This window comes from Helicoverpa armigera, chromosome 26 (assembly GCF_030705265.1).
Source record: "Helicoverpa armigera isolate CAAS_96S chromosome 26, ASM3070526v1, whole genome shotgun sequence".
NCBI classification, from domain to species: Eukaryota; Metazoa; Arthropoda; class Insecta; order Lepidoptera; family Noctuidae; genus Helicoverpa; species Helicoverpa armigera.
Genome location: NC_087145.1, coordinates 5,622,118 through 5,645,886, shown reverse-complemented (window position 1 = coordinate 5,645,886; position 23,769 = coordinate 5,622,118). Strand labels below are relative to the sequence as shown.

General features: G+C 33.7%; 1 protein-coding gene across 16 annotated transcripts in view; it reads left to right on the top strand.

Annotated features, from left to right (window-relative positions):
* LOC110375050 (zinc finger protein 135) overlaps positions 1 to 21,108 on the top strand; it is a 107,622-nt gene extending 86,514 nt beyond the window's left edge. For 13 of the 16 annotated variants that reach the window (XM_049849570.2, XM_049849568.2, XM_049849564.2 and 10 more), the window contains 4 exons: positions 13,932 to 14,116; positions 14,634 to 14,799; positions 15,901 to 16,122; positions 16,860 to 21,108. In XM_049849570.2, coding sequence (XP_049705527.1) covers positions 13,932 to 14,116; positions 14,634 to 14,799; positions 15,901 to 16,122; positions 16,860 to 17,878 — 1,592 coding nt within the window. In that variant the 3' untranslated portion in view covers positions 17,879 to 21,108. The remainder of the gene's footprint in view (positions 1 to 13,931; positions 14,117 to 14,633; positions 14,800 to 15,900; positions 16,123 to 16,859) is intronic. The other 3 variants (XM_049849566.2, XM_049849562.2, XM_049849567.2) reach the window with 2 other exon arrangements.
* Positions 21,109 to 23,769: the final 2,661 nt, after the last annotated feature.

Below are 23,769 nucleotides of genomic sequence, written 5' to 3'. Positions count from 1 at the left end.
GTACATGATTAAGTTAACAAAATTAAACAAAAATGCAGTAACCACAAAAATTGAATCATTTTCCTAAAACACATTCTGTAAAAAAAACTAAAAAAACACACACACACAAACCGCACTCACTCAATAAAATAACGCCCACATCAATGCCAATTTCTAACCACTGTGCATCTGAGTACCTACTCAACTGTAGGCCGCCATTACCACTTAAGTGTTCAAATAGTAATGGGAAAGAAATCACATCCCCTCCCTACCAACCCTCGGGCCCCAGATGTCGCCCGAAAGATTTTTCAGCCGAAATGAGCTTTTGCCTAATTTATTTTTTGCCACCTTCTTTTACCCGGGTAAATATTGACGTCATATCGCCGATTTGAATTGCGTGGATATGCCTGGGATTTTTTATTATTTTAGAATAGTTTTTTTGTGAAATTGTTTTTTTTTAATTTTGTGTTTCTTTTTAAGAAAAAAAATTACGGTGTGAAATGTACGGTCAATCGTGGAGTTTTATGTTCACAAAAATATGTTCATTTGTAATAAAGAATATTGCAAAAATGCTTTTATATATTTTTTTAACAAAAGGTTTATTTTTTATCTTGTCAATAAAACGTCAAATTGTCCCGCCTATCTTATCCACACTACACGAATTCTGACAAGAGGCTCCCGAAGGTCGTATCTCAGTTTTTTGCCGGAACCGGACGTACGGTCCGGCGATTACGAAATTATATTGGGGAAGAAATTCTTCTTTGAATTTTTTGCTACTTTCTTTAGGTGTCGGTCTCGATTGGTTATTAAATCGGACTTAGTGTCGCACCCTCTTTTAATTGTCTTGGAAATTTTTGTCTGGAGTTTTTTTAATTAGGCCCACTGTGCGGGACGTTTGGAACGGGAGAAATATTTGTAACCTTTGTATTGGACGCAAACTGAGTACCTAGATAATTTTTGTGCAATTCATTTACTTTTTAATTAGTCATACATGCAAAACAAATAAAGTTTACCTTATATGAAATATAGTTCACATCCCAAAATAAAGTGAAATTCAAGGTCTGAAACAGAAACAAGGAAAAAACAGTACAAAACTCTCTTATTAAGAGAATAAATATGATTTAGCGTCTATTTTCATAACATCGCGTCGATGTGTACCAAAACAATACCTCTGGCGAGGTATAAAGAAACAAAAGCAGCCTAATCACAGTCTAAAAAAACAATAGTAAAAAAAAAACAAATAAGGTTCAATTAATCTTACAAAGAATAATTACGACTGTTATTAATTATAACCTTTTTTGTGTTTTAACTCCTTGGGATTGTTACTGTTCATCTTTTGTTCGGCCATATGGTAGGGTACAAATTGGTTTAGGGTGCGAAATGTTCAAGATTATTTCTTAAGACGATGTGTGAAAGTGTTAAAATTATCAATAGAAGTGATTTTGGTGCCCATAAAAAATAAAAATAAAATTAATAAAAAAAACTTAACCCCTTAGGCCAAAATTTGCCGGACTTAAATTGAAACAAAATTAAAAAAGTTTTCTAAAAGTAAAAAGAAAATAATAAGTAAAATTAATTCTATTTTAAACAACTCTCGTGAGCTAAAAACATTTTTTCTACTGCACTCTAAGACATCGAGGACACAATTTGTAAAACAAAGAAGGCAATTTTAACATGACAATTACCATCGCATAATGAATAGACACGAAGGAACAATATAGTTACAGAAAAACAGGTTTCCTTACTAAACATACGTTTTGTTTAACAAAACTTTATTCTCTTGTGTGAACTGTATGTATGTAGCACTTGTTTTTTAACGAGAGGAGACATTTTGAAATAGTTAGTAGGTACGTAATAGTTTGTACGCAGATTCATACACAATGACGGTTTTGATTTAGAATTCAAAAATATTTGCTTTATGATAAAACGTCACAAAAAAACTTAATTGGAAACAGTTTTGAGAACATTGCAAAAAAACTACTCGTTGCAGTAAATACTCGTAAATGTTTTACAATAACTTTCTCCGGTACCTCAAAAAAAACCTATCAAGAACCAGAAAAAATACTTATAACAGTCTTTATGGATCAGTCCATTGACTCCGAGATTTCGACGCACAACATCTGTTGATCCCACATGTTACCGAAAAAGTTAAAAATCCCTTTAAAAATCACTAGCAATACTGAATCACTGATGGGCTTATTCCGGTATCCCAAGATCACTTTATGACTGCATAAGAACAACAGATGTCCGCCGGATCCTTGAATCGATTTATAATATTAGTTTTATGGTTATTTCGATTAAAAACATCGAAAAAATCGGATAGGGTCACGGAAGTCTGGTGATTAGTATTTTTTTTGGTATCGAAAGTGTTATTTGTGTTTTAGGGTTAAATTCTTCGATTGAAGTTGATTGCTATTTATGTGTGTTACTTTATGAGAATGCTGCTACTATATTTATGAAGCTAAATTGTATTGTTGTCACATTACTTTGCATTCCACATCAAACGGTTAAATCGTAATAATCTTGAGTCAACATTCAACTGAACTGCCTGTGACTAACCTTTGTAATCTAAATCATATCTTAACCCTACAAAAGCGACAGTAGAATACAAAGAAACGAAAAACAAAAGCAAATCGTGACACAATTAGCGAAAAAATAAAAATTCAAAAATGGAACGCCGCGAACTGACGCGAACACGCAAACTCTCTCGTTCGAAATTCAAATCCCTATGGAGACTTTGGAGACCTTTTGTTTTTTTACACTAGCAACTTGCTACTTAGCCGTTTCTTTCATTCTTCCTTCTTTAATTAGCAAAAGAATAGGATTGCGTGTTGCTCTTAATTTTTTTTAATTTAATTACTTACTCTAGAAAGACAATGGATAATGCGTTTCGCAATTAATTGTTGAGACATGCTAATTTTTGTAGTCTTTTGTTTATTTATTATTTGACGTTGAAAGGAAGTATTGTGAAATAGTTATTTTACTCACGGCTTCCTTTAAAAGGAATTTGTCTACTTTCATTAATTAGCACACCAGTGCTGATATTTGCATTTTATTTGTTTATACTATAATGAAATCATTTTATGAATACAGTAATAAAGTTACTGATACGCCGTTTTTTTGCTTACACAAATTTAGCTATCACGCACACATTACCTGGATATGTATCCAAAGATAAGTGCACTATTATGTTATTATAGGCATCAAAAGTTGCATCACCAGATGCGAAGTAACGGTACACGCTGTGCAATACCGCACGTTACCGGCTAAAACTGGTTTTGTTTAGCAAAAATATGTAGATGTATAACGAGCTCGAGCTTGGATTTTGTTGCGTGCGGGCATTCGCGACCTTTGCAGCGGTAGGGTTAGCTTGTTTGTACGTTTTATTGATATTTATCTTATATTTTGTTATAATTTATTGGTGGTGGCGATGCTGTTAGTGAAAAAGCGCAGCCACTATCTCGCTGAAATATATTTTGAAAACCCCATTCACACGCTCTTACAATTGTATGTTATACCTAATAGGTAACTTCTGAATGAAATATATTTTTAATAAAGGGTAGCATAAACAAAGGCTTTAATTACACACACACTATTAACGAAATCAATAGATCTCAGAATAACCCAGACGTTTTCAAGAAATCGTTCATCCCCCATTTTTTTTTTCACTTAATTTAAACTCAAAAGATACTCGAGTTAATTGCTCGCCTCCTTTCAAGAATCGAACCGATTTTATAAGAGAAAGGAAAATTTTCTCCATTTTCCCTATTTTTTGGCACCGTGGGGGCGTGGCGGGTCCATTGTGCGACGAACGGTGATTAGAATTCAATTTTGGAACAATCGAACGAATGTGTTAAGAATGATGCGGTGCATCTTAATTGGAAAACCTATTTTTGAATCGTCGTGATTAATTGCTCGATTTAGAGAGGAGATTTTGAATCACGTTCGCATTTAAGGGTTAGGTACAGTCGGAATATTTTTGGTGTAGATATCTTCTTTATATGAAGTCTTAAATTAATTAGTAAATTATTATCCATCTTTAACACAATATGTACTAAGTAATTAATTTTAGGTGAGTTATTTACAACTGAGTATGAGGTATCGCTAATTAAGTACAAGACCAAATATTTTAAATAACAATAATTATCTTAAAACTGAATGCAACTCAAAACATAACCCGTTCACTACCATATGGTTTGTAATTCATCAAAATTAGACACGGAAGAGCCGGTCAATAATAAAAATTTGTATAAAAAACTAACCCTGCAACTGCAACGACAAACATTCGGACACAATGGGGTCTAAAACGTCCCGGAAGATATTCTTTCCGTACCTGTGAACAAAATAATAGCCTTGCGCCTTTTATTAGCATAATAATAGTGGCCGTACTATTATTTTGGCGATATTGGCTAACAAACGACTATTATGGCTTGGGCAGCTGCGGCCATTTTTTGGGGTCATCGTCCACTGGTATTTTTGTCTACATGACGAACAATGATGGTCACAACCCTTTCGAAAAATAATAGCAATTATTATTTTTATAATTAACAAAGGATTGATATATGTCTCGTTGGTCTATTATCTATTTGCGATTGAATGGAGAATTGTAATAATAGTTATATTGTTGTCTGAATCCTAGTGCGGTCATAACGGATTAGGCTTAAAGTCTGTGAATACCTTTTCGCCTACGAGTTTTAGCCTTACACAATTTCAGTCTAGCTCCGCTAACTTCTACTATAGGTATATGTAGGTAAAGTATCTGTTTCGTAAGCCTGTGTTTAAATCTTCTAACGATTATACTTGCCTATATTTAAACTAAAAGTCATACAATTTTTAAAAACTAAATAAATAAATGCCAATAAAAGACAAAAAGCCTAATTAATATGCACGAACAAATCACACGATATTAATAAAAACAGCTCGTTTGTAAACGTTAAAATAATAATTAACGGTGTACAAAAAATAATGCAGATTGACACACGGCCCCTCTGTCCATGGACAAACAACAGGTAATCGAAGGGTTAAGTTTTAGGGACAATACACAAAGACAAAAAATACCTCAAAGGGTTAATTCGAAACGGAAGATTTTTATACTGCACGTATTGTGTTTTGTTTTTATGTAGTTTGTTAACGGTCAAGTCTTACCTACTTATATTTTTAACTAGCTTAAAATTGTGACGTCACTCGCTTTGTGAAAATAGTAACTGTTAAGAGATAAGTTTTCTAAGTAGATCATGGTTAAGTGCTTTTTTCATGAAATACACAATACTGTTTTTTATCCTAACAAACCAAGCACTGGCTTAAATCAGTCCCTCATTAGTACAAACTAATCTACATTCAACATAGTACTAACGCTGTCGCCATTTCCACAATATCGATTTGCAACTAAAAATAAAATCCGCGTCCATTCATTTCCCATCTACTCAAATAAAATAAAATAAAAAAAATGTTCAAACTACGAACTTTAAATCGACATTAAAATCGGATTCAACACTGCGACTGCAGATGAATTTTTAAATCGTCCCGAAGTTGGGGACTTTTTTTTTAGTGGAAAATGTCCGATGTCTCAACGGGGAGGTGGGGGGCGAATAAAAATAATTGCCGCCAGGGACTGATGCCCGGGCCAACCTCTTACTATTCACACGATCTTAGTTAGTGACAGGGTTGGCAGTTGATCGGGGAAATAAGAACTGTCTTTTGTTTTTGCTATAAAAATATTAGATGGCGTCTCGCTGCGCTGTTGGTATAGGTATGTAGTTGTACAATAAAGGATTATATCTGGACTAGTAGCTTTGTTGTACGTAAGATACCTTCATGCTATAATAGGATTGCATCAGAAAACCGTACTGTTTCTTACCGTACTTAAATTTTAACAGCGTCCTTATTTCCTGCGTCATATACCTTAATAGATAGTTTTGCGCTTAAACCTAAAGTTAAAACAAACATTAACCTAGATTAAGAAAAAAACATTAATTACTACAAAACATTAAGATAAAATACACACAGGAAACTCGTTAGCAGCCCTAGGAGACTACGGCAACTTGAGGAAAACTTGCCAACTATAGTTTTTGTTCTTTTTGCATTTTTCCCGAGCGCAAAACGTTTGCTTTTTTTGCTTTTTTCGCTTAACCCGCTCCTTCGGTTGAATCTTTTTACTCGTCGCTGAAACGTGTACCCTTTTCAGGAGTTGCTTGGCTATCTTTCTTAACTTGACTGCTTTAGATTTAGAGTGGCGTGGAGAGGGTTAAGAAATTTTATCTTTCGAGTTTTTCTTTTTAGAATTAGTTTTTATGGAGATGGTTTTCTTTGTTTTATTTTTTTACTGTTTTATTCTATAATAACTTCGTAGAGTACTGCGAAATGAGACTCCGTTCTAAGAATATAGTTTAAGACATAGACTTTTCCGATACCAAGCTCTGAAGTCGAGGACAAAAGTTAGTCAATTATAATTAAACACACCTATATAATAATAAATATATAATGATTCACAGTTTTATAATACACACAAATGAGTCCAATTAACCACATTTTTTGTACCTAGCAGCGAAATATTATTAATAATAGTAATTGCAATTTTAGTCGTAAATAAGATATTTTCCTCAAATTAAAACTTATTTTTAGGTATCGGTCGTTTCTATAGTTATAAAATTTAAACGATGAAAATATACAGGTATTAGTTATACAATTAATATTATCCTGAAATGAAATAATATTTCAGGAATATTATTTGTTCATTCTAATGCCATAAATTATTGTCTACATTATAAATGTTTGAACAAACTAATAAATAATACTTTATAAACAAATGCAAATTATAATAAAACAAAAAAAAGTTTAATACTTTTTCACCTGAACTCTCCTCAGGTTTTGCTATTCCTTGAAAACTCCTTAAGTTTTTATTTGACCACTGAAGCATTCGCGAGATAGCGCCGCGGTGAAAATTAAAAAAAAACCGTCAAGATAAAAAAGGATTCCTCTCGGTAAGAAACTTTGCATCGTTCTCTCAACCCTCGACAAGCACTTTTTATTACTTTTACCAACTTAAGAAATACTTTGAACAGTCTGTTTTTTCTTGAATCGATTACAATTAAAAGTTACAACTCGGTAACAATTCGGAACCGATATTCGTAAGTCGAATTTTGCATATTGATGTTCTTTCCGAAATATTAGCATGACTTTTGTTGTTCAAACGGAGTTTTACTTGCATAACGATTACTGTTACCTAACGCGGACTGAATAGCCCACAGATTTATTACCTAATTCGCGTAACCAGCCCATCTATCGAACGATTTCAGCTCTAAATTACAGCTTAAACACAATACCTTATTAGTACAAAATGTATATAGTAACACGAAATACAATATAAAACATTAAATTCGGTACAATGCAGCCAGTTTAAATGTAAAATCCGCTGCCAAAATTATCAGCATAAAACAAAATGGCGGCCGATATCCATATTTAACAGCACGTCAATACGAATTCCGCCCGGCGGACGCAGGTGGAATACTATTATATTTTTTTTTATGCCCACTGGCCACCCCGAAATAGTTGGGGGCCAGGGTGGCGATAGTTGGGAGGGAGTGCGTGACCCCCACCCTCGAATACTTCGCCCCCACCCCAGCGGGCGGGGCGGGGGGAGGTTGCACCACCATGTGTGCACGCAAATTCGAGGCCCAATAATTTAAATTTCCAATAGCAATGATTAATGTTGTATAAATTCACAAACATACATACAAATAGTGCGCATAGTAGGTTGTTCGTTGGGTGTAAAATGTTCGATATAGCGTGGTTTAATGACTGCAGCATTTTAGGGTTGTTTTCGACTTCTCATTATACGAAATTCCGAAAAGTTTTCTTTCCTCATCCATTTACGGTTATACCTTTTCACTATATACTATAACATACGCATACTTCATATTCCTCTTACCCTTTTGCCAATCACCATAAGCTCCAATCTACCTTTATTTCTTACTAGAATAATTCCCATAAAAATCCTATAAGAACACCGGATCGATCGGCACTTGTACTACAAATTACACATTCGGCAGTGCATGGCTTACATCGGGTCATTTTCACTGCATTCAATGCAGCTTTGCAGTGTAAATTATACTTGAATCACTAGTGTTACAAATGTACCTGTAATTTTACTGTAAAACTCTTTGAAATTATACTACTTAGTTATGATACTTTAGTGATTTAAATAGTTAGGCACCTATGCTCGGTAATATTATTAAGCTGATGACTTTTTTTCACTTGGACGCGCTTATCTCAAAAATTACTGGTCCGATTTCCAAAATTCTTTCAGTTTAAGTTACTTAACCCATTTATCGACAATGGCTACTTTTATCCAGGTGCGCGAAGTAGTTCCCTCTGCCTCTCTGATAGTACTAACATAAAAGCGAATGCAACAATTCTATTCGGTTAGACGAAAAATTGTCTGAAGTCAGATTTCGTCCGACGAAGGAAAGGTTAAGTTCATAAAGTAGTTACATCATGATGTTTAAGTAAAACAGAGGGAAGTAGCAAGTTAACTATAGTTTAAAGATAATATAGATTATTTAAAACGGATAGTTATTTGCAAGCGCGTAATTAACTTGCAGACAAGCGTTGGCGATACTTTTACTATGATATTATTGTTTTATGCGGGTTTACTTGCTTTTTGCGTAAGCTATAGGCTGTAAAAGTATCCTATAAACTTCTGTAAAGGTTCAGCTGTCTCCATACCGAATTTAATCATCATCGGTTCAGTATTTTTACCGTGAAAGTTGATTATAAAGACAGACTTATTTTAGCGTTTATAATGATGTAGTTAGGATATTTAATCAACAGTTAATCTTTAGTAGGATATTAAAAATATTTCATAACTGACAGTTACAGTAAATTGGACGTTTATGAAGTTATAGACGTTTAAGTTGTATTACGCAATGTCTTGCCGATGACGGGTTGAGTTTCATACAGTTAGTGGTTTGGTTAGTTCACATTTTTTTACCTATTCCTTAGGTACTAGTTTTTTGTTATCTTATTGGAAATCTGTTTTTTCAAACAGCCACTGTGTAATATAGGTAAATGTATGATTACCGAGGTATACAATGCATGACTTAATACTTTTATAGTCATTCGTTAAATCTTTATCTAGTAGCATATAGTCATAGTAGATACTACCAGATAGGTAAACATCAAAAAGGGCAAATATCGTGACAAAAAAACGCCAATACCAATTTCCGAATCCAAACGCAAAAAAATAAAATAAAAAATGCATGAAAATAACATAAAAAAAATGTCAATCTCGACATCAAAAACTCAAATAATTCGCGTGCAGTATAAAACGGCGAGAAGTCTGCGTTCCAAATTCAAAAATAAATTGTGCATCGCGCACGCGCCGGCCGGCCGACGTGTTTTAAAATCGACGCGCAACGAGATATGTTTAATTTTAATTTTCGAATCCACCGCCATATCTATGTAAACGTAGATGTGTTTGTGTGTGTGTATGCTGCAGGTATTTTGTGGATGTGGACATTTTGGTATGTTACTGGTCTGGTTAATGTTGAACTACAGCTGTCAAAAAGTGAATTTTGCTGTATTCGTGCAAAAAATATATACATAGTTAATCAAAGTGGTGAGGTAAAATAAAGCCATAAAAACTAATCTAAATAAAATATTTCAATAAGCACATACCTACGTTGTTTTTTTAACAAATACTAAAAACATCATTTAGTTTCAGTCACTTACTAAAAAGTCCATATATTTTCTCTAGCTTACAACGGGAACATTACCATTTCTATGTGTGACTACAACTTACATGTGTGTGTGTTGTCAGATGACAGATCATGACATATCATATTAATATGTCTTGTCGTCAGTTTGTTTTTTAATGTCCTTTTTAAAGATGGCCGCTGTAATAATGTCAAATGCCTGTTCCTTTACCAAAGTATGTCGTAATTGGTTTGCTAATGGTATTAGAAAATACAAGCAAGTATTTTTTTTATCTTTATGAGGCATAGCTAAAGTTAAGTATCAGTTAGTTTTCTTAGATTCAGGTGATTTGTGCTGCAATTAGTGTATTTTAAAAGACTATAACAGAGGATGATTATTCGCAATTCTTCTGTAAATATTTTTTTTTCGGATGTTTTGGACTTATTAGCTAACTAGATTAAAAATATATCATAAACATACCTACCTATTCAGGTAATACTGATACCCGATTGAAACAAACAGACAATTAAGTAAACCTACCTATAAACATCTAAAGGTGAATAATACAGAAAACGTGCCCACCATCATACTTTGAAAACTTAATGAAGTATAATGTCATAATTTGTTTTTCCATTTAAGTACTTCCAAGGTTTAACCGCCTTCAAAAAAGGACATTAAAAATGCCATGAACCAAAGTTTTTTATCTCTCAACATTTTAAAATCTTTAAAAACATTAAAAGCTAAGTTATTTTTAAAGAACAAAATTAAATTAAATTTGCTTAAGTCACGTCTCGTGAGACACGTAGATTTTAATCATCATAATTTTAAATCTAGATAATTATTTTTTTCTTATTTTAAGTTTTATAAATGCAGTCTTTCTGAAATGTTATTTTTTTGTAGATGTTTGCAAAGTTAGCAGATCTATAATTGTTGTGTTGCAACTCTTGGCTGCGTAACAGAATTCCTTCGCCTTTGTGGAATTATGTTTTTTTATTGTATATTTCTTCGAGAGGCTTTGTTTGTTCGATGTTTTCTGCTAATGACTGCCCAACTGTGAAAATATATGAACAAAACACTATCACATGATAATGTGCAAGGCGTCAAACATTATCTTCACAGCGGCAAAGTTATATTACTGGAGCTATCCTGAGCATTTTATTCGACTTCTAACCAAACATCATAACTCAGTGGTCAGTTTCAAGAATCAAACCCAACATTAACTTAAATCATAAATATGACAATAATATTGTTTTATCTCGCTAAATTATGCTAGTCTATCTCAAAAAGCCGACCTAGGCATGCTAAATGTCTAACGTAAGAATGTATAATGCCTACGCATTCGAGTCAAAGGTGGCTGGGAGTAACTTTTGTATGTAAATCGAAGGCGTAGGTTTCAGGATACCTGGGTCTAGCCTAGGCTTTGTAATACCTGGATTCCGAGCCAAGGAAATGTTTTTAGGTCTCTAATTAGGTGGTTGTTTGAGTATTTTGTTTGCTTTTTTGACGTGGTCGTTTTTCTTGTTAGAACGTATTAATTAACAAATTCAAACTAGAATTCTAATAATGGCCTTATTTATTATTGTATTAATTCTATTTTGAACTGCTAACAGATGTTTTCTTTTATGACTACACCTTTTTTCAACTTTAATAAAATAGGTACCACATAGAAGCCCATATAAATAAGCGGTATTTTTTTGAATCCGTATTTTGTATTTTTTTTCTTTTCGGCTGGTTTTACTTTAGTTTCAATATTCTTAGAAAACATATGAAAACTCAAAAAATAAATAACTAAAATTCCCACAAATTACCAAACTATAAATCCGTTCACGATCTAAAAGATACCATCCTTTACCATCGCACATCGGCCAAACTGTGCTAAGGTAAGCGCCTTTCCCTTCCATTTATTCATAGTGAAATAACAAAAATAGCTATACTGTACACCACCAGTGTTTCTAGACCTCTGAGGTAACTTATTTTCATCATTCAAGAGGTCTATCTTACGCTGGTCGGTACACGCGTAGGTTGCACAAGTTGTATACGTTGAAAAATGGCGGCTAAGCCACAATAGTATAGGGAACAGCGAACCCGGAAGACATATTGACCATAGACAAGATTAATCTATGGTACGTTTGTTTTTTTTTTGTATGAAGAATCTATTACGGTAATGGGCCATTTGTTAGTGGTTATGATTTGATTGTTATTTCAAAAGCTTATTGGAATGGGTATGTGAAATTCAATTGAAAGTATTTTGTGTTCTAATGTCGATAAGTAATCGTGGGAACTTGCAGTTTTGGGTGAAAACGTAATAAAACAGTGACATGGAGAGTTCTAGTTTTTTCTACAATTAATTACTTAAGTATATTTCGGATCAGTCTTTATCAGAAATTAACTTTTGAAAAACAATTTAGGTAGGTACCTACTCATTATTTTACTTTTGCGTTACTTTCATAAAGCTTAATCAATGTTATTTATTTTATTTGCATCAGTTCTCATTATTACAACACTGAATCATTAAATAAATTGACATAAAACCAGAGACAATCTATTTAAAAACGCATTATAAACTTATATAGATGTTTGCTATTAGCCGAATGAAAAACTATAAAGCACCGTAGTTTATTACCCATTGATGTAATCGAAGAACCATCGGTAATTATTATAATGTAATCCTTATAATAATCTACCTTTTAGGGTTATTATTATTTCATAAATACAACGTAATCATATCTGCGTATTATCTCGTCTGTATTACTTTAAACAGCTTGTCTAAATATGATGAAATTTGGAAGTATCAATTCAATTTTGATACCTCCTTACACTATGTAAGTTTCTATTTGATCTCATAACCAGTATATAGGCGTTTTAGATTCTAGGTGCACATAATACCTATAGTAAACAGGTAATATATTGGTTGAGGATATCAAATCAAAGTTACAATCGCTTATAAAAAAATGAAGTAGCCAAGTATTCATACAAAACATTCCCACAGCATAGAAATTGGATCATAATCACCAATTCACAATAATCACCACTTAAGAGTGTAGAATAACCGTGACGCATCAATGATTATTGACCCCACCTATGTTAGGCAAGGTTTTATTCCCGGAATACTGGCTAGACCTCGTTTTCAGACATTCACTTTTATTTGTGAAACTTCAAAAATCTAACCTGTATTGGGCTAAGTAATTGTAAAAATGAATATGACTAAAAAATAAAATTGAAAAACTAAAACTAAAAATATATTCTTTTCTATTTTATTTTCTGACTTTTAGTTAAAAACAAAATCATAATAATGATTGTTAAACCGATCTAACTCTAAATAAAGTCCACATTACAATTACGCCATCCAATTAATTTTTATATCACCGCCAAGGACAGTGCAATCACCAAACACAGCCCATAAAACAGACAACTCGATATTTAAATCACTTTTATCAGCTCTAACTAATAAAACATACACACTTATAAAATTTACTGGCAATAAATATGGCGATCGAACCGTTACAGCCTACACTAGATACACATACATATCTATCTAGTTGCATCTAGGAAATAATTCTACAATAATCTTAGTCCCTCACGCGTATAATATGCACGCATTCTTCCCAGACATGCAAAATTCACATACACTACCAAAGCGCAGGACTCCGTACATACACGCGCCTGTGTGTGGGTAACGCGCCTGTGTGCGTGCGTTCAACGACCTATGCATTTGCTTGCAGTACAGGCTAAAAGTATGCGTTCGTTTTATTATGGTCTTATTTTAAAAATGGAACGCCACGTTCGGTTTCTTTCGCGTTGGGTTAGGTCGCGGTCGTGATTTTTCGGCTTTTTAACAAACGTGCCCTCGCTGCCTGAGATTGTTTCGAATTTCGAACTGGTTTGCGGTTCCGTTGTGTAAGATTACCGTTAGTGTTCGATTTTCGAACGTCGATTGTTCTAATTTTAATGTTTGGTTTAACTTTAATACGAGCATATGGTTCAAATCTTTTTGATTAGAAGTTTAAAACGTCGTTGTTGTTAGTTATTAAGGTCAGATATATTGTGTTGTTAACTATTACTTAGGTATCATTATGTCGAGTTCTATAAATGGAGTCCACCAACAATTACTGCGAAAGAATGGCAAGGAATTGTAGTATACCGTCTTATATGAAGCAGTACCGCAGTTACCAAATATCATCTAAATTGATCCTTTCTCCAAAAAACCCGAACAAAAAGACGCAAGTTCAACAAAAACTGAAATGTAGCTTTCTTTACAGGGGAGCGCCCTTACAAATGTCACCTACCTGATTGTGGTAGAGCCTTCATCCAGCTGTCGAACCTTCAACAGCATCTGAGGAACCATGATGCTCAGGTGGAAAGGGCAAAGAACCGTCCCTTTCATTGTAATATCTGTGGCAAAGGGTTCGCGACTGAGAGCAGTTTGAGAACGCACACGGCAAAGGTCAGTATCTTAATTTTTATAAAAAACAGTCCATTTGTAAAATAATTGCTTGGATTTTTTAAGTAATTTATTTAAGTTTTGAAATATATGATTAATGTTAATTAAATAATTGCTAAGATACTATTGTATGTTAATTGTTCTCGCTAAAGTGATGTTAAAAATTGTGCTATTGTGTAGGTTATTGACTTGATGATGTTTTGGAGAATTGGTAAAACAATTTTTTCCATATTATTTCGTTTTATTTTTCAATTTTATACAAGTTTCTCAAAAAAGTCGAAACTTGTTTTTCATTTTATTAATGTCAGAATGTTATTTTTAGTTTCAAAATTTAAATATCGAAACAAAAATTGGCAATTTAAATTTTAGTTTCTTGAACACAAAATTGTACGTTTTGGCTGAATATTATTTTCAAAATTCCCTCTGGACTGTATGTTTTTGTTGTTATTATGTGTTTTTATGATGAATGTGTCCTAATCTTTGAACTGCTATGCCCGCATCGCCACCGCCGGTGGAACAGGAGCTTCAGCTGCACCTTGGTGTTTTGCAGCAACACGCGGCACTCATGATAGGTGGCGCCACCGCCACTCCATGCCCAATATGCCACAAAGTAGTGTTCGGGGGCGAAGCCCTAGTAGAACACATGAAGAACACACACAAGGACCCCAATGCATCCGGCGTTGCGAGTAAGTTTCACAGCGTTTCGTTCAATATTCGAAGGATTGGTCCGTTTGAAAAAAGAACTCTGCTCGATACAAACGTCGAAGAAGTTCCTTTTTTGAATTCTTTCGAAATTAGAATACCTAAAACGGCGTTCTGTTCCCATTTGAAAATGGAATGTCATTGGTATTCTTTTTTCAATTTGTTTGGGTTTAGATTTTAAGTTAGGTTTAAATATCTCTTTTATTAGCTCACGTATTTTCTAAATTAAAATTTAAATACGAATGATTTAATTTTAATAATGGCATTGTTAAAATCATTTTATTCTAATAACGTAATAAAAATTCGTGATACGTAGCAATAGGAGAGATATGTTAGCATGTAAGTTATGTCACTGGAAGTTTGTAACTGGTCATCGTAACAGGGCGATAAGTTGTACTTATCTAACATTATGTTTAACGTTATAAAAGCTTCCAGCTGGCACAAAGCCATGAGGGGTGTTGGTTTCAATATCAACGGTAAAACAAAAACGTATCGTTTCCATAAATCTCAAACGTTAACTTAATAAATAAGCGCTGAACGCAGTCCGGGGACTAGATGTTATTGTTTTAGCATCATTCTGAGGGTAGTATGTTTTGCAAACATTTCTTGCTTGTCCCTGGAAGTACAAATTCTTCGGATGGCGTTCAGTCTATATTATCATAACATGTTTTGTTTATGTATCTAATGGCAGCGTTTTCCTCGTTTTCTATCGTCAATTCCGTTTCGTTGGCATCCAATGTTCAGTTAATTGGTTTCTGTTTTGGTTCTACTTATTGATTTATTTAAGCTCCATTTATTTTCGTGTTTTGAATTCGGTTAGATGACTGTTATTTTAAGTGTTTGACGGCATTTTGTTGTTGAATCCCCTTTGATAATTGTTATGATTATTTTCATAACAATTTAAAATCAAACCTATTATTAGTCAAAAATGATTATTTATTATTGTATTAAAATCAATCCCGATTGCTGACAGCAACAACAAGGTACCGTCTTCAAAAAAATTCAAACTAACAATGGAACTAACCTGTTTTTTTTTTCTTTTTTTCCTCCTCTAACCCACTAACCTACCCTATCCTGGTGACCAGGCCCTCCGGCTACGTCACCATACCCGGCGCAAGCTAAACCTGTTGACCCTTACATAGCGAAGCGACGGACGGCGAACCACCCGTGTCCTGTCTGCGGGAAGCACTATGTCAACGAAGGTTCGCTGAGGAAGCACCTGGCCTGTCACCCGGAGACCCAGCTCACCAGTGGACTCCGAATGTGGCCGTGTTCCGTCTGCCAAGCTGTGTTTACGCATGAAAGTGGTAAGTGGTGATGATGGCAGAATAGGCCCAATTGTCCCGTTAATCACATGCTTTAGCCATTCTTATTAATTTGAGACAAAAGTAGAGCCAACCAACAATAAAAAGAACATAAGTAAAGACTGTGCTTATGTCCCAAGTATGTGAGCTACGCAACGTAGAATATTTGGTTCTATTCTAATCTGCAGTTAGTTTAACGACTGCCATATAAGATACTATTGAGCAAAGTAATAGTGTCTTATTGATAATCTCTGAACATTTCAAAATGGACACACATTAGTCTATCTAGTACTTCGATGCAGTTAAAATGGAGTTGTTTCTTAGCAGTCGTTATCTGTATAAATAAGCATTGTAATAAAGTACTCCGTTAATTATTATTCCATAGGTATTTGCTGCATATTTGTCTAAAATTGACTTCAGTCGATATCAGTCAAATATGCAAACACCTTGTCGATAACGGCTGGGCTCTAGTTGTTAAATCTTCACGCAAAGATAAATCACAACACAGACTAAAGCATAAAATGTTTTTGAACCGGAATCGAATCTCGTTCCCGAAGGACATTTATCATAGATGCCGTGAAGCCGCAGGCTAAAGCTAGTTATGAATTTATTAACCAAACAATGTGTTTTCGTTTCCTATTGCTTTCTTGCATTCTTTACGTGACAAAAGACTTAATCCGACATGAGAAAAATCACTAAACAGATTTTTATCGATACTGATTTGATAACAAATATTTCAGGTCTCCTCTCCCACATGGAACACATGAGAATGGAACCTAAACATCAGTTCGCCGCGCAGTACGTGCTGTCTCGAGCGGCCGCCGAGAGACGAGAGAGAGACATCATCGCTGCCGTCTCGGCCTCTGCCGGAGGATCAGGCCTCTTGAACCTCGCGCCGCCCTCCCCAGCGCACTCGGACTCTTCCTCGAATGGACGACTGTCTTCCTCTGCTGGTTCCGAAGCAGGGGCAGCAGTCAACAAACTCACGGACCTACTCAGATCAGCCAATAATGGACACCAAGCATACGGAGATGAGAGAGTAGCCGCCATTGCCGCGGCCGCCGCCAACATGATGGCCCAGCCAGGCGAAGGTGCTAGTGCCGTGCAGGTAGCTGCTGCCAACCTGGTATCCGCGATGAGGCAGCAACTGGCCAGAGAGCCGCCCCCGGCTCAACCACCTGCGGAAACTCCACCAGCACCTTCGGAAGCGGCTTTGAGAATCCAACAAGCCGAGGCCCTTTTACGAAGTCAGGCTGAGGCATTACGACTGGCCGTCTCCCAAGCCGCAGCGGCTCACGGCAACGAGGCTGCAAGTCCTTTAAGACATAATGGAGGTTTCCCTCCACAACCGCCAAACGACGCTAGTGGACAAATATCACCGGAATTAGTAGAAGCTTTCAGAATCGCACAAGAGCAGCGACTAGAACAGGCTTTGAGATTGCATGATCCCAGGATGTTGGGTTTTAACCTGCCTTCACCGGTGCAGCAGGCGGCTCAACAGGCTGCTCAGCAAGCCGCGCAGCAAGCTGTCGCCGCTCAGCAGGCGGCGGCTCAGCAGGCTGCCCAACAGGCAGCGCAGCAGGTGGCCCAGCAAGCTGCCCAGGCTGCACAGCAAGCGGCTCAGCAGGCCGCGCAACAGGCCGCACAGCAGGCCGTCCAGCAGCAGCACATCCAGGCCGCGCAAGCCGCGCAGGCCGCTCAGGCCGCCCAGCAGGCTGCCCAGCAAGCTGTCCACCTCCAGCAAAACCCTCAGCCATGAAAATTTAGCTATTACTAATCCGATGCGATTTCGACGCAGTAGGTGTAATTTAGCTCGTAAATCCTAGTAAAAATTATAAAAGGGGGACTTTTGTATTTTTTCGACGAAAAATTATTTTAGCCGGAGTTCGAATGAAATCGCCTCTGATTGGTAATTCGTAACAATTTATTATTTTACCGAGTTAGTTTTGGACTCTAAAGTGTTTTTACGTTTAATTTTAGCCGGCAAAAGTATACAATTATGAAAAAAGTAATAACATTAATTTAGATAGAACTAACTGTTGTAAATAGGGAAACTTTTAGCGGAAACAAATTTTACTGTATATAAAATAAAAAGTACCTAAAATAGTTGAATGAATGAACAAAATGGAACAAAAACTCGCCCGAACAAGTAATTAGATGTAGAGTTACGACAAATAATATTACAGTGCAATCTTCTATTATTTGTTTGGTTATTATTGAGTGTTTTTATTAGAAATATATATTTATTTTTATTAGCTTTACCACAGAGCAGTGAATTTCTTAGCTTAGTACAAACTTTTGGATGTGCCAAACAGGTTTAAGCACGTTTTATCGCATTTAGCGACGGTTTATTGCAATATAATTAGTTGCATTATGTTTCCATAGGATATTTTAATATTAATTATTCAATTTTAATAATTATTTTTATTTATCTTTTCACGCAATAACACGTCTTATGCTAGTCACGTTTTGAACGCACAAAATAATTCTATTTAACAAAAAATAAATTTTATTTTTACTTTATTTTCATTTTCAAAATTTCTTATTTCTTGGCGTATTTTATTTTTAAATGCCATATTAGATAATAATTATGTAAATACCGTAGCACTTTACGCAAATGTTGATGCTTTTGTTTTATAAATTAAAAAATAACAGTTTATTTTAACATTATACGATTATTATTTTAACTGGAAAACAATTATTTACAAAATGATTTGTATAGTTGTATAGGTATATATATAAAAAATATTCATTATTTTTTCAGAAGACTGCCGTTACTTATCTTTTGTATGTAAATAAATCAAAATGGAATTGTAATTGATAAATAAAAAATAGCGATTTTTCACTGAACTTACAGTCAACAGGACAATTGATCACAATTGGACTAAGCGTCAAAGTTACATAAAACTAACAACTACTAGAACTTTGGACGACAATTACCTTGAGTAGACAAACAGAAACACAAGACATTCTTTTCATCACGGATGTTCACACAGCCCAAATACTTAATACATTTATTTTTATTTTTCAAACAAGCATAATTAAACAGCAATAGCCCAGAAATCATTTTTAAATGATTAATAGTTGCATTTTGCAATTATACAATCATTAAACAATAAACTTAATAATGCATACAGTTGCCGCAATAGATTTATAGTTCACGATTGCAAAATATCCCCCTGTTTTACATGAAAAATATGGGGGATTTTTTGCAATCCCAAATTTAAGAGAATGTCAAGTGTTGCCGAATATTAATTCTTTTTAATATTATCAACATGTATTATATAAGGGACAATTTATGTGAACCAAATGAATGCACTTTATTTCGTTCATACAAGTTGTATTAATACGTATAATCGTAACATAGGTAAGGTAAAAATAAGCTGATTTTAATGTACGTCATTGTTTCATTCTTGAATTAATATTGGTATATTCGTTCAGTGGTGCACTATATCCAAGTGTTCTCTCTGCTGCGTTATATCAATGTAAATAGGAAAAAAAATCAATGCAATAGCCCAAAAATCATTGTTTATTTCCGTATCGTGTTCTTATTTTTGTGGAAGAAAGATGTTTTTATTTCGAAATAATTTTCTTAATTCTTTATTTCGTTAATGAAATACACAACTTTTCGGCAAAGATTTATTTATTGTTTTGGAACGGACAGGCAAGTAACATCGAGACGCGAGTGGTTACCAATACCGTATACATATGTTTTCTAGGAAACGTGAGTAAAAATTCAATTATATTGGACGTGAAACCATTTTGACTGATACAAACCAAAAATGATATGATAATCGCAATAAAATTCCAAGTGAACGGATCGCTATTTATGTGTAAAAATGTCCTCATAAATTTAATATATAAATAAATTAATATAACAACAAAAGAAGTTCCTATGAATATTGTATAAAAGGTATTGTTTTAAATTTAGGTCTTAGTAGAAGGAAAAATTTATGAACGTTTGGTATTTTTAAAGTTATAATTAATGAACCATCATGTTAGGGAACTTGACTCGGGAGGTGACGAGTTGTACAAAAATAAAAAAGCACGGATCGTGAATCCTAACATTAGATTTTTAGATCAAAAGTTACGTTTCCAAGAAAGTGTTCATGTCGCATCGTGGTTCATATTTTTGCGCGCCGTATTTCATTGTAAAAATATTTGTAAAAAAAACATATTCAAGTTGTATTTTCGAGATGGTAAAATTTAATTATAAGAATTTTTGATTAAGATACGAAAATAAAATGAAAAAAATAGTGTTTAGGTATAATACGGCGCACAAAAATGTGGAAATAAACGTATTTTCTGTGATCATCGAAATGGAATAGTTATAACAGATCGTGTCTGCGAGTTGTCAGAGGTTACTTTTAAGTTTTCGAAGGTGAATTTTTTTAATGTTATACGGAAAAAAGGTGAAAATGTTTTTCTACATTTATTTTATGAGAAAAAAATCCGTAGTTAAGCAGTGTACATTAAATATAAAGCCTAATTAACAGTAAAGGCGATGTACGGATCGCCGATACGGAGTCAAATAATATTACATTTGTGCACATTTGTAATATTTTTGACTGTTTTTTAGTATCAATAGTACCTACTGGATTCAGTTGATGTCATTTCACATGCAGTACTTAGTCTGCATGAATCTCAATTTTTAAAATGCGCTGTCAGTTTTTATGGATACGACGCCTAGATTAATTGGCTATTAATTAATGTTTAAAGTTACATTATTGTGTTATTTAATTGTTTTGTTACTAGAAAAAATCGTTGACGAACGTTTTTGGTATCACTTTTTTACTGTCCTATACAGTTTGGATGGTTGGTTTGTTCATATTAGAACAGTAAAAAAGTGATAATATGAGTACTTACAAATAAAATTGTTCTTACATCTGAACATCGAATCGCGACCTACAACTAGCGATTACATTACATTTTTTATTTCAAAGTTAGAGGAAAAATATTAACAGCTGCTACTTTGATATTTCGAAACATTGCCTACCTAAGAAATCCAAACTAAAATTACAGAAATAAACATCATATTATTTTCAGACCCTAATATGTTTCCACATTATTCGAAAGAGAAAATTGATAAAATACGATTCTAGAATAGTTAAGCAGTTGATAATATTTTTCTGAAATTGTTAAGTTTTTAAACAATGAATTGCTGTTGATTTGACTTAAACATCCTCATTGACTGTTACAAGTTATTTAATTTATCGCTTGTTCGTTTACGTGTTTGTATGTCAGCTTGTTTTACTACATATTTAGCTAAATATACATCATTAATCATATAATTAAGTGTAGTCAGGATAGCCAGGTTTTCAATTTAACTCACATAGTAGTCGTATATCTTAATGTATCGTAAGTTAGTATAATTAATGTAATGTAATACCGGGATACCATTTATAAATAATTACTCAAGTCTTTATTTATAAAAGGTTGAAAATATAATATAAAGTATGCGGTCAAATGCTCACTTTATATTATAACGTAGTAAACAACGAATAAAAAAACAAATAAATACAAAAAAAAATATCCGTGTACTTAAACGTACTTAAATGTCATAGATAATGGAATTTATTATTGGTGTTTTTTACGGGAACTTATTACATCCCGTTCTTGCGTCGTATCCATTTTATAAACATAACTTTAAGAAAAAAAAAATGCAATCATCAACCATTTTTGTAGTATACGTTTACGAAAATGAAAATTTTAATTTTTAATCCGAAAACAAAATTACAAAAATAACATTTCAAAAACTAAAAACTGAAAAAAAAAATTGGGTATAATCAATCAAAGGGTATTTTGTCGATGCCGCTGACAGCGCATTCATTTTTTGTCTATTTTATTGTATGCCTAGCCTCTGTAATGTCACATAGGGCATTTGCGTTGTTACAACGTTTTTGTTAAAAATCGTTAACTCTGTTTTCGCAAAACTTTACCCAATTGGTGTAATTCTAGTCTTATCTTTTGTATCCTTAAAAATGTCGTGATTGATCAAAAATTGTTGTACGTTTTTGGAAACCGTAAATTGTAAAAATAAAAATGGAAACTTGTATAAATCAAATATTGTAAAAAATTATTACAATATTATATTTCGGCGTAAAAATTGTAAAATTCAAAAATGTTTAGACGTTAGAATAAAAATCTTTACAGATTAGGTAGAAGTCAAAATTCGTGTTTGGCATGCTGTATTTAAATTTAAAGAAGTAAAAATTAAACAAAATTGTAAATAAATTTTAGAAATGTGATGTGACGATATTACTGTACCTAATCGATGTTTAGGCGAATAAACATACCTGTTGGATATTTCTTATTAACTCTCTTAAGTAATGAGGGTTCACGACAGATCATTTTTTTTTTGTTTAATTATTTTGTAATTTTTATTTTATTTTTACGATTATTTCTCGTGTATAGAGTTGTACCCTATAATCTTAAGTTTAATTATTATTAAAAATTATTAATATAAAACGATGCCATGTTTTTAAGTAATTATTTTAGATTTACTCGATGTGTTTATTAAATATTATATTTTTTATAAAAGTTATTATTTTTTTTGTACTCGATATTTAGTCAAAATAAGAACTGCTATGTAATTTATAGTTAAGTTTAGCGTTGTTATGTTAAGCAATATTTTTTTAGTTATTACATTTTATTGAACAAATTTAATTAACCCATTAATTTTATTGTGAAAAAGTATAATTTTAACAACGGAAAATGCTTACTGTGTCATTCAATTGAGAATAGTGACTATAATTGCCGAAACGGTTAGCTATAATTATTTTAAAAAATAAAAAGGATGATTCATAGGTGCGTTTTTCTTTATAAATAACCCTTTCTCTTTTAATATGTCTTAGTTGCAGAAGTTAGAAGCAGTTTAAAAAAGTAGGACACGATTATAAAGACAGCTTACGCCATCTGTTGGTGAGTAGCAGAACTAGTTTCTTGAAAATTACTGTTTTTTTTTCTTATTGGTATTGAAATATAGACTTATTAAAAAGCTGAGAAACTGGAAATATACCAGTTAGATAAAAATAATGAAACTGATCATTGGATAATATTCCAGTTCAGATAGAAAAATATCTGTGTCTCTTAGTTTCACCGAATAACCAGCTTGTATGTGTTTGATAGAATAGCTAGTATTCTGCTGGAATCCTGCAGAGATGTTAAGACGTCAAGTAGACCGATCAGTGAAAAGCTAGAGTTGGGTTTGACTAGGTACAAACTACTTATTACCTATATTATTTTATTGAACATAAAATTTTGACTACCGCTTTGGTCTAGTTTTTAAAATGTCGCGACTGCTGAGCGCGAAGTTTCGGGTTCGATTCCCGGGTCGGGCCTTAATCGCTTAGTGGGTTTTATAAATAGGCTGTTGATACCCACGTTCATCGCAGAGCACGTTAATGTCAGTCCTGCACCTGATCTCCGTCCGGTCGTGTCGGATTTTCATCAAATCGAGCTATGAGAGTGAAGGAATTGGGAGTGCTTCTGTGTCTACGGTAGGTAATGATTATTAACAATCATTTCATCATAACAACCAATTAACATATAGTATTAATCATTATATGTCCTGTGCAATCGCTTACAATCGGCTAGGAAGACATAATCATTCTATTTTGACTACTTGGTAACTCGAAAAATATAAGTCCA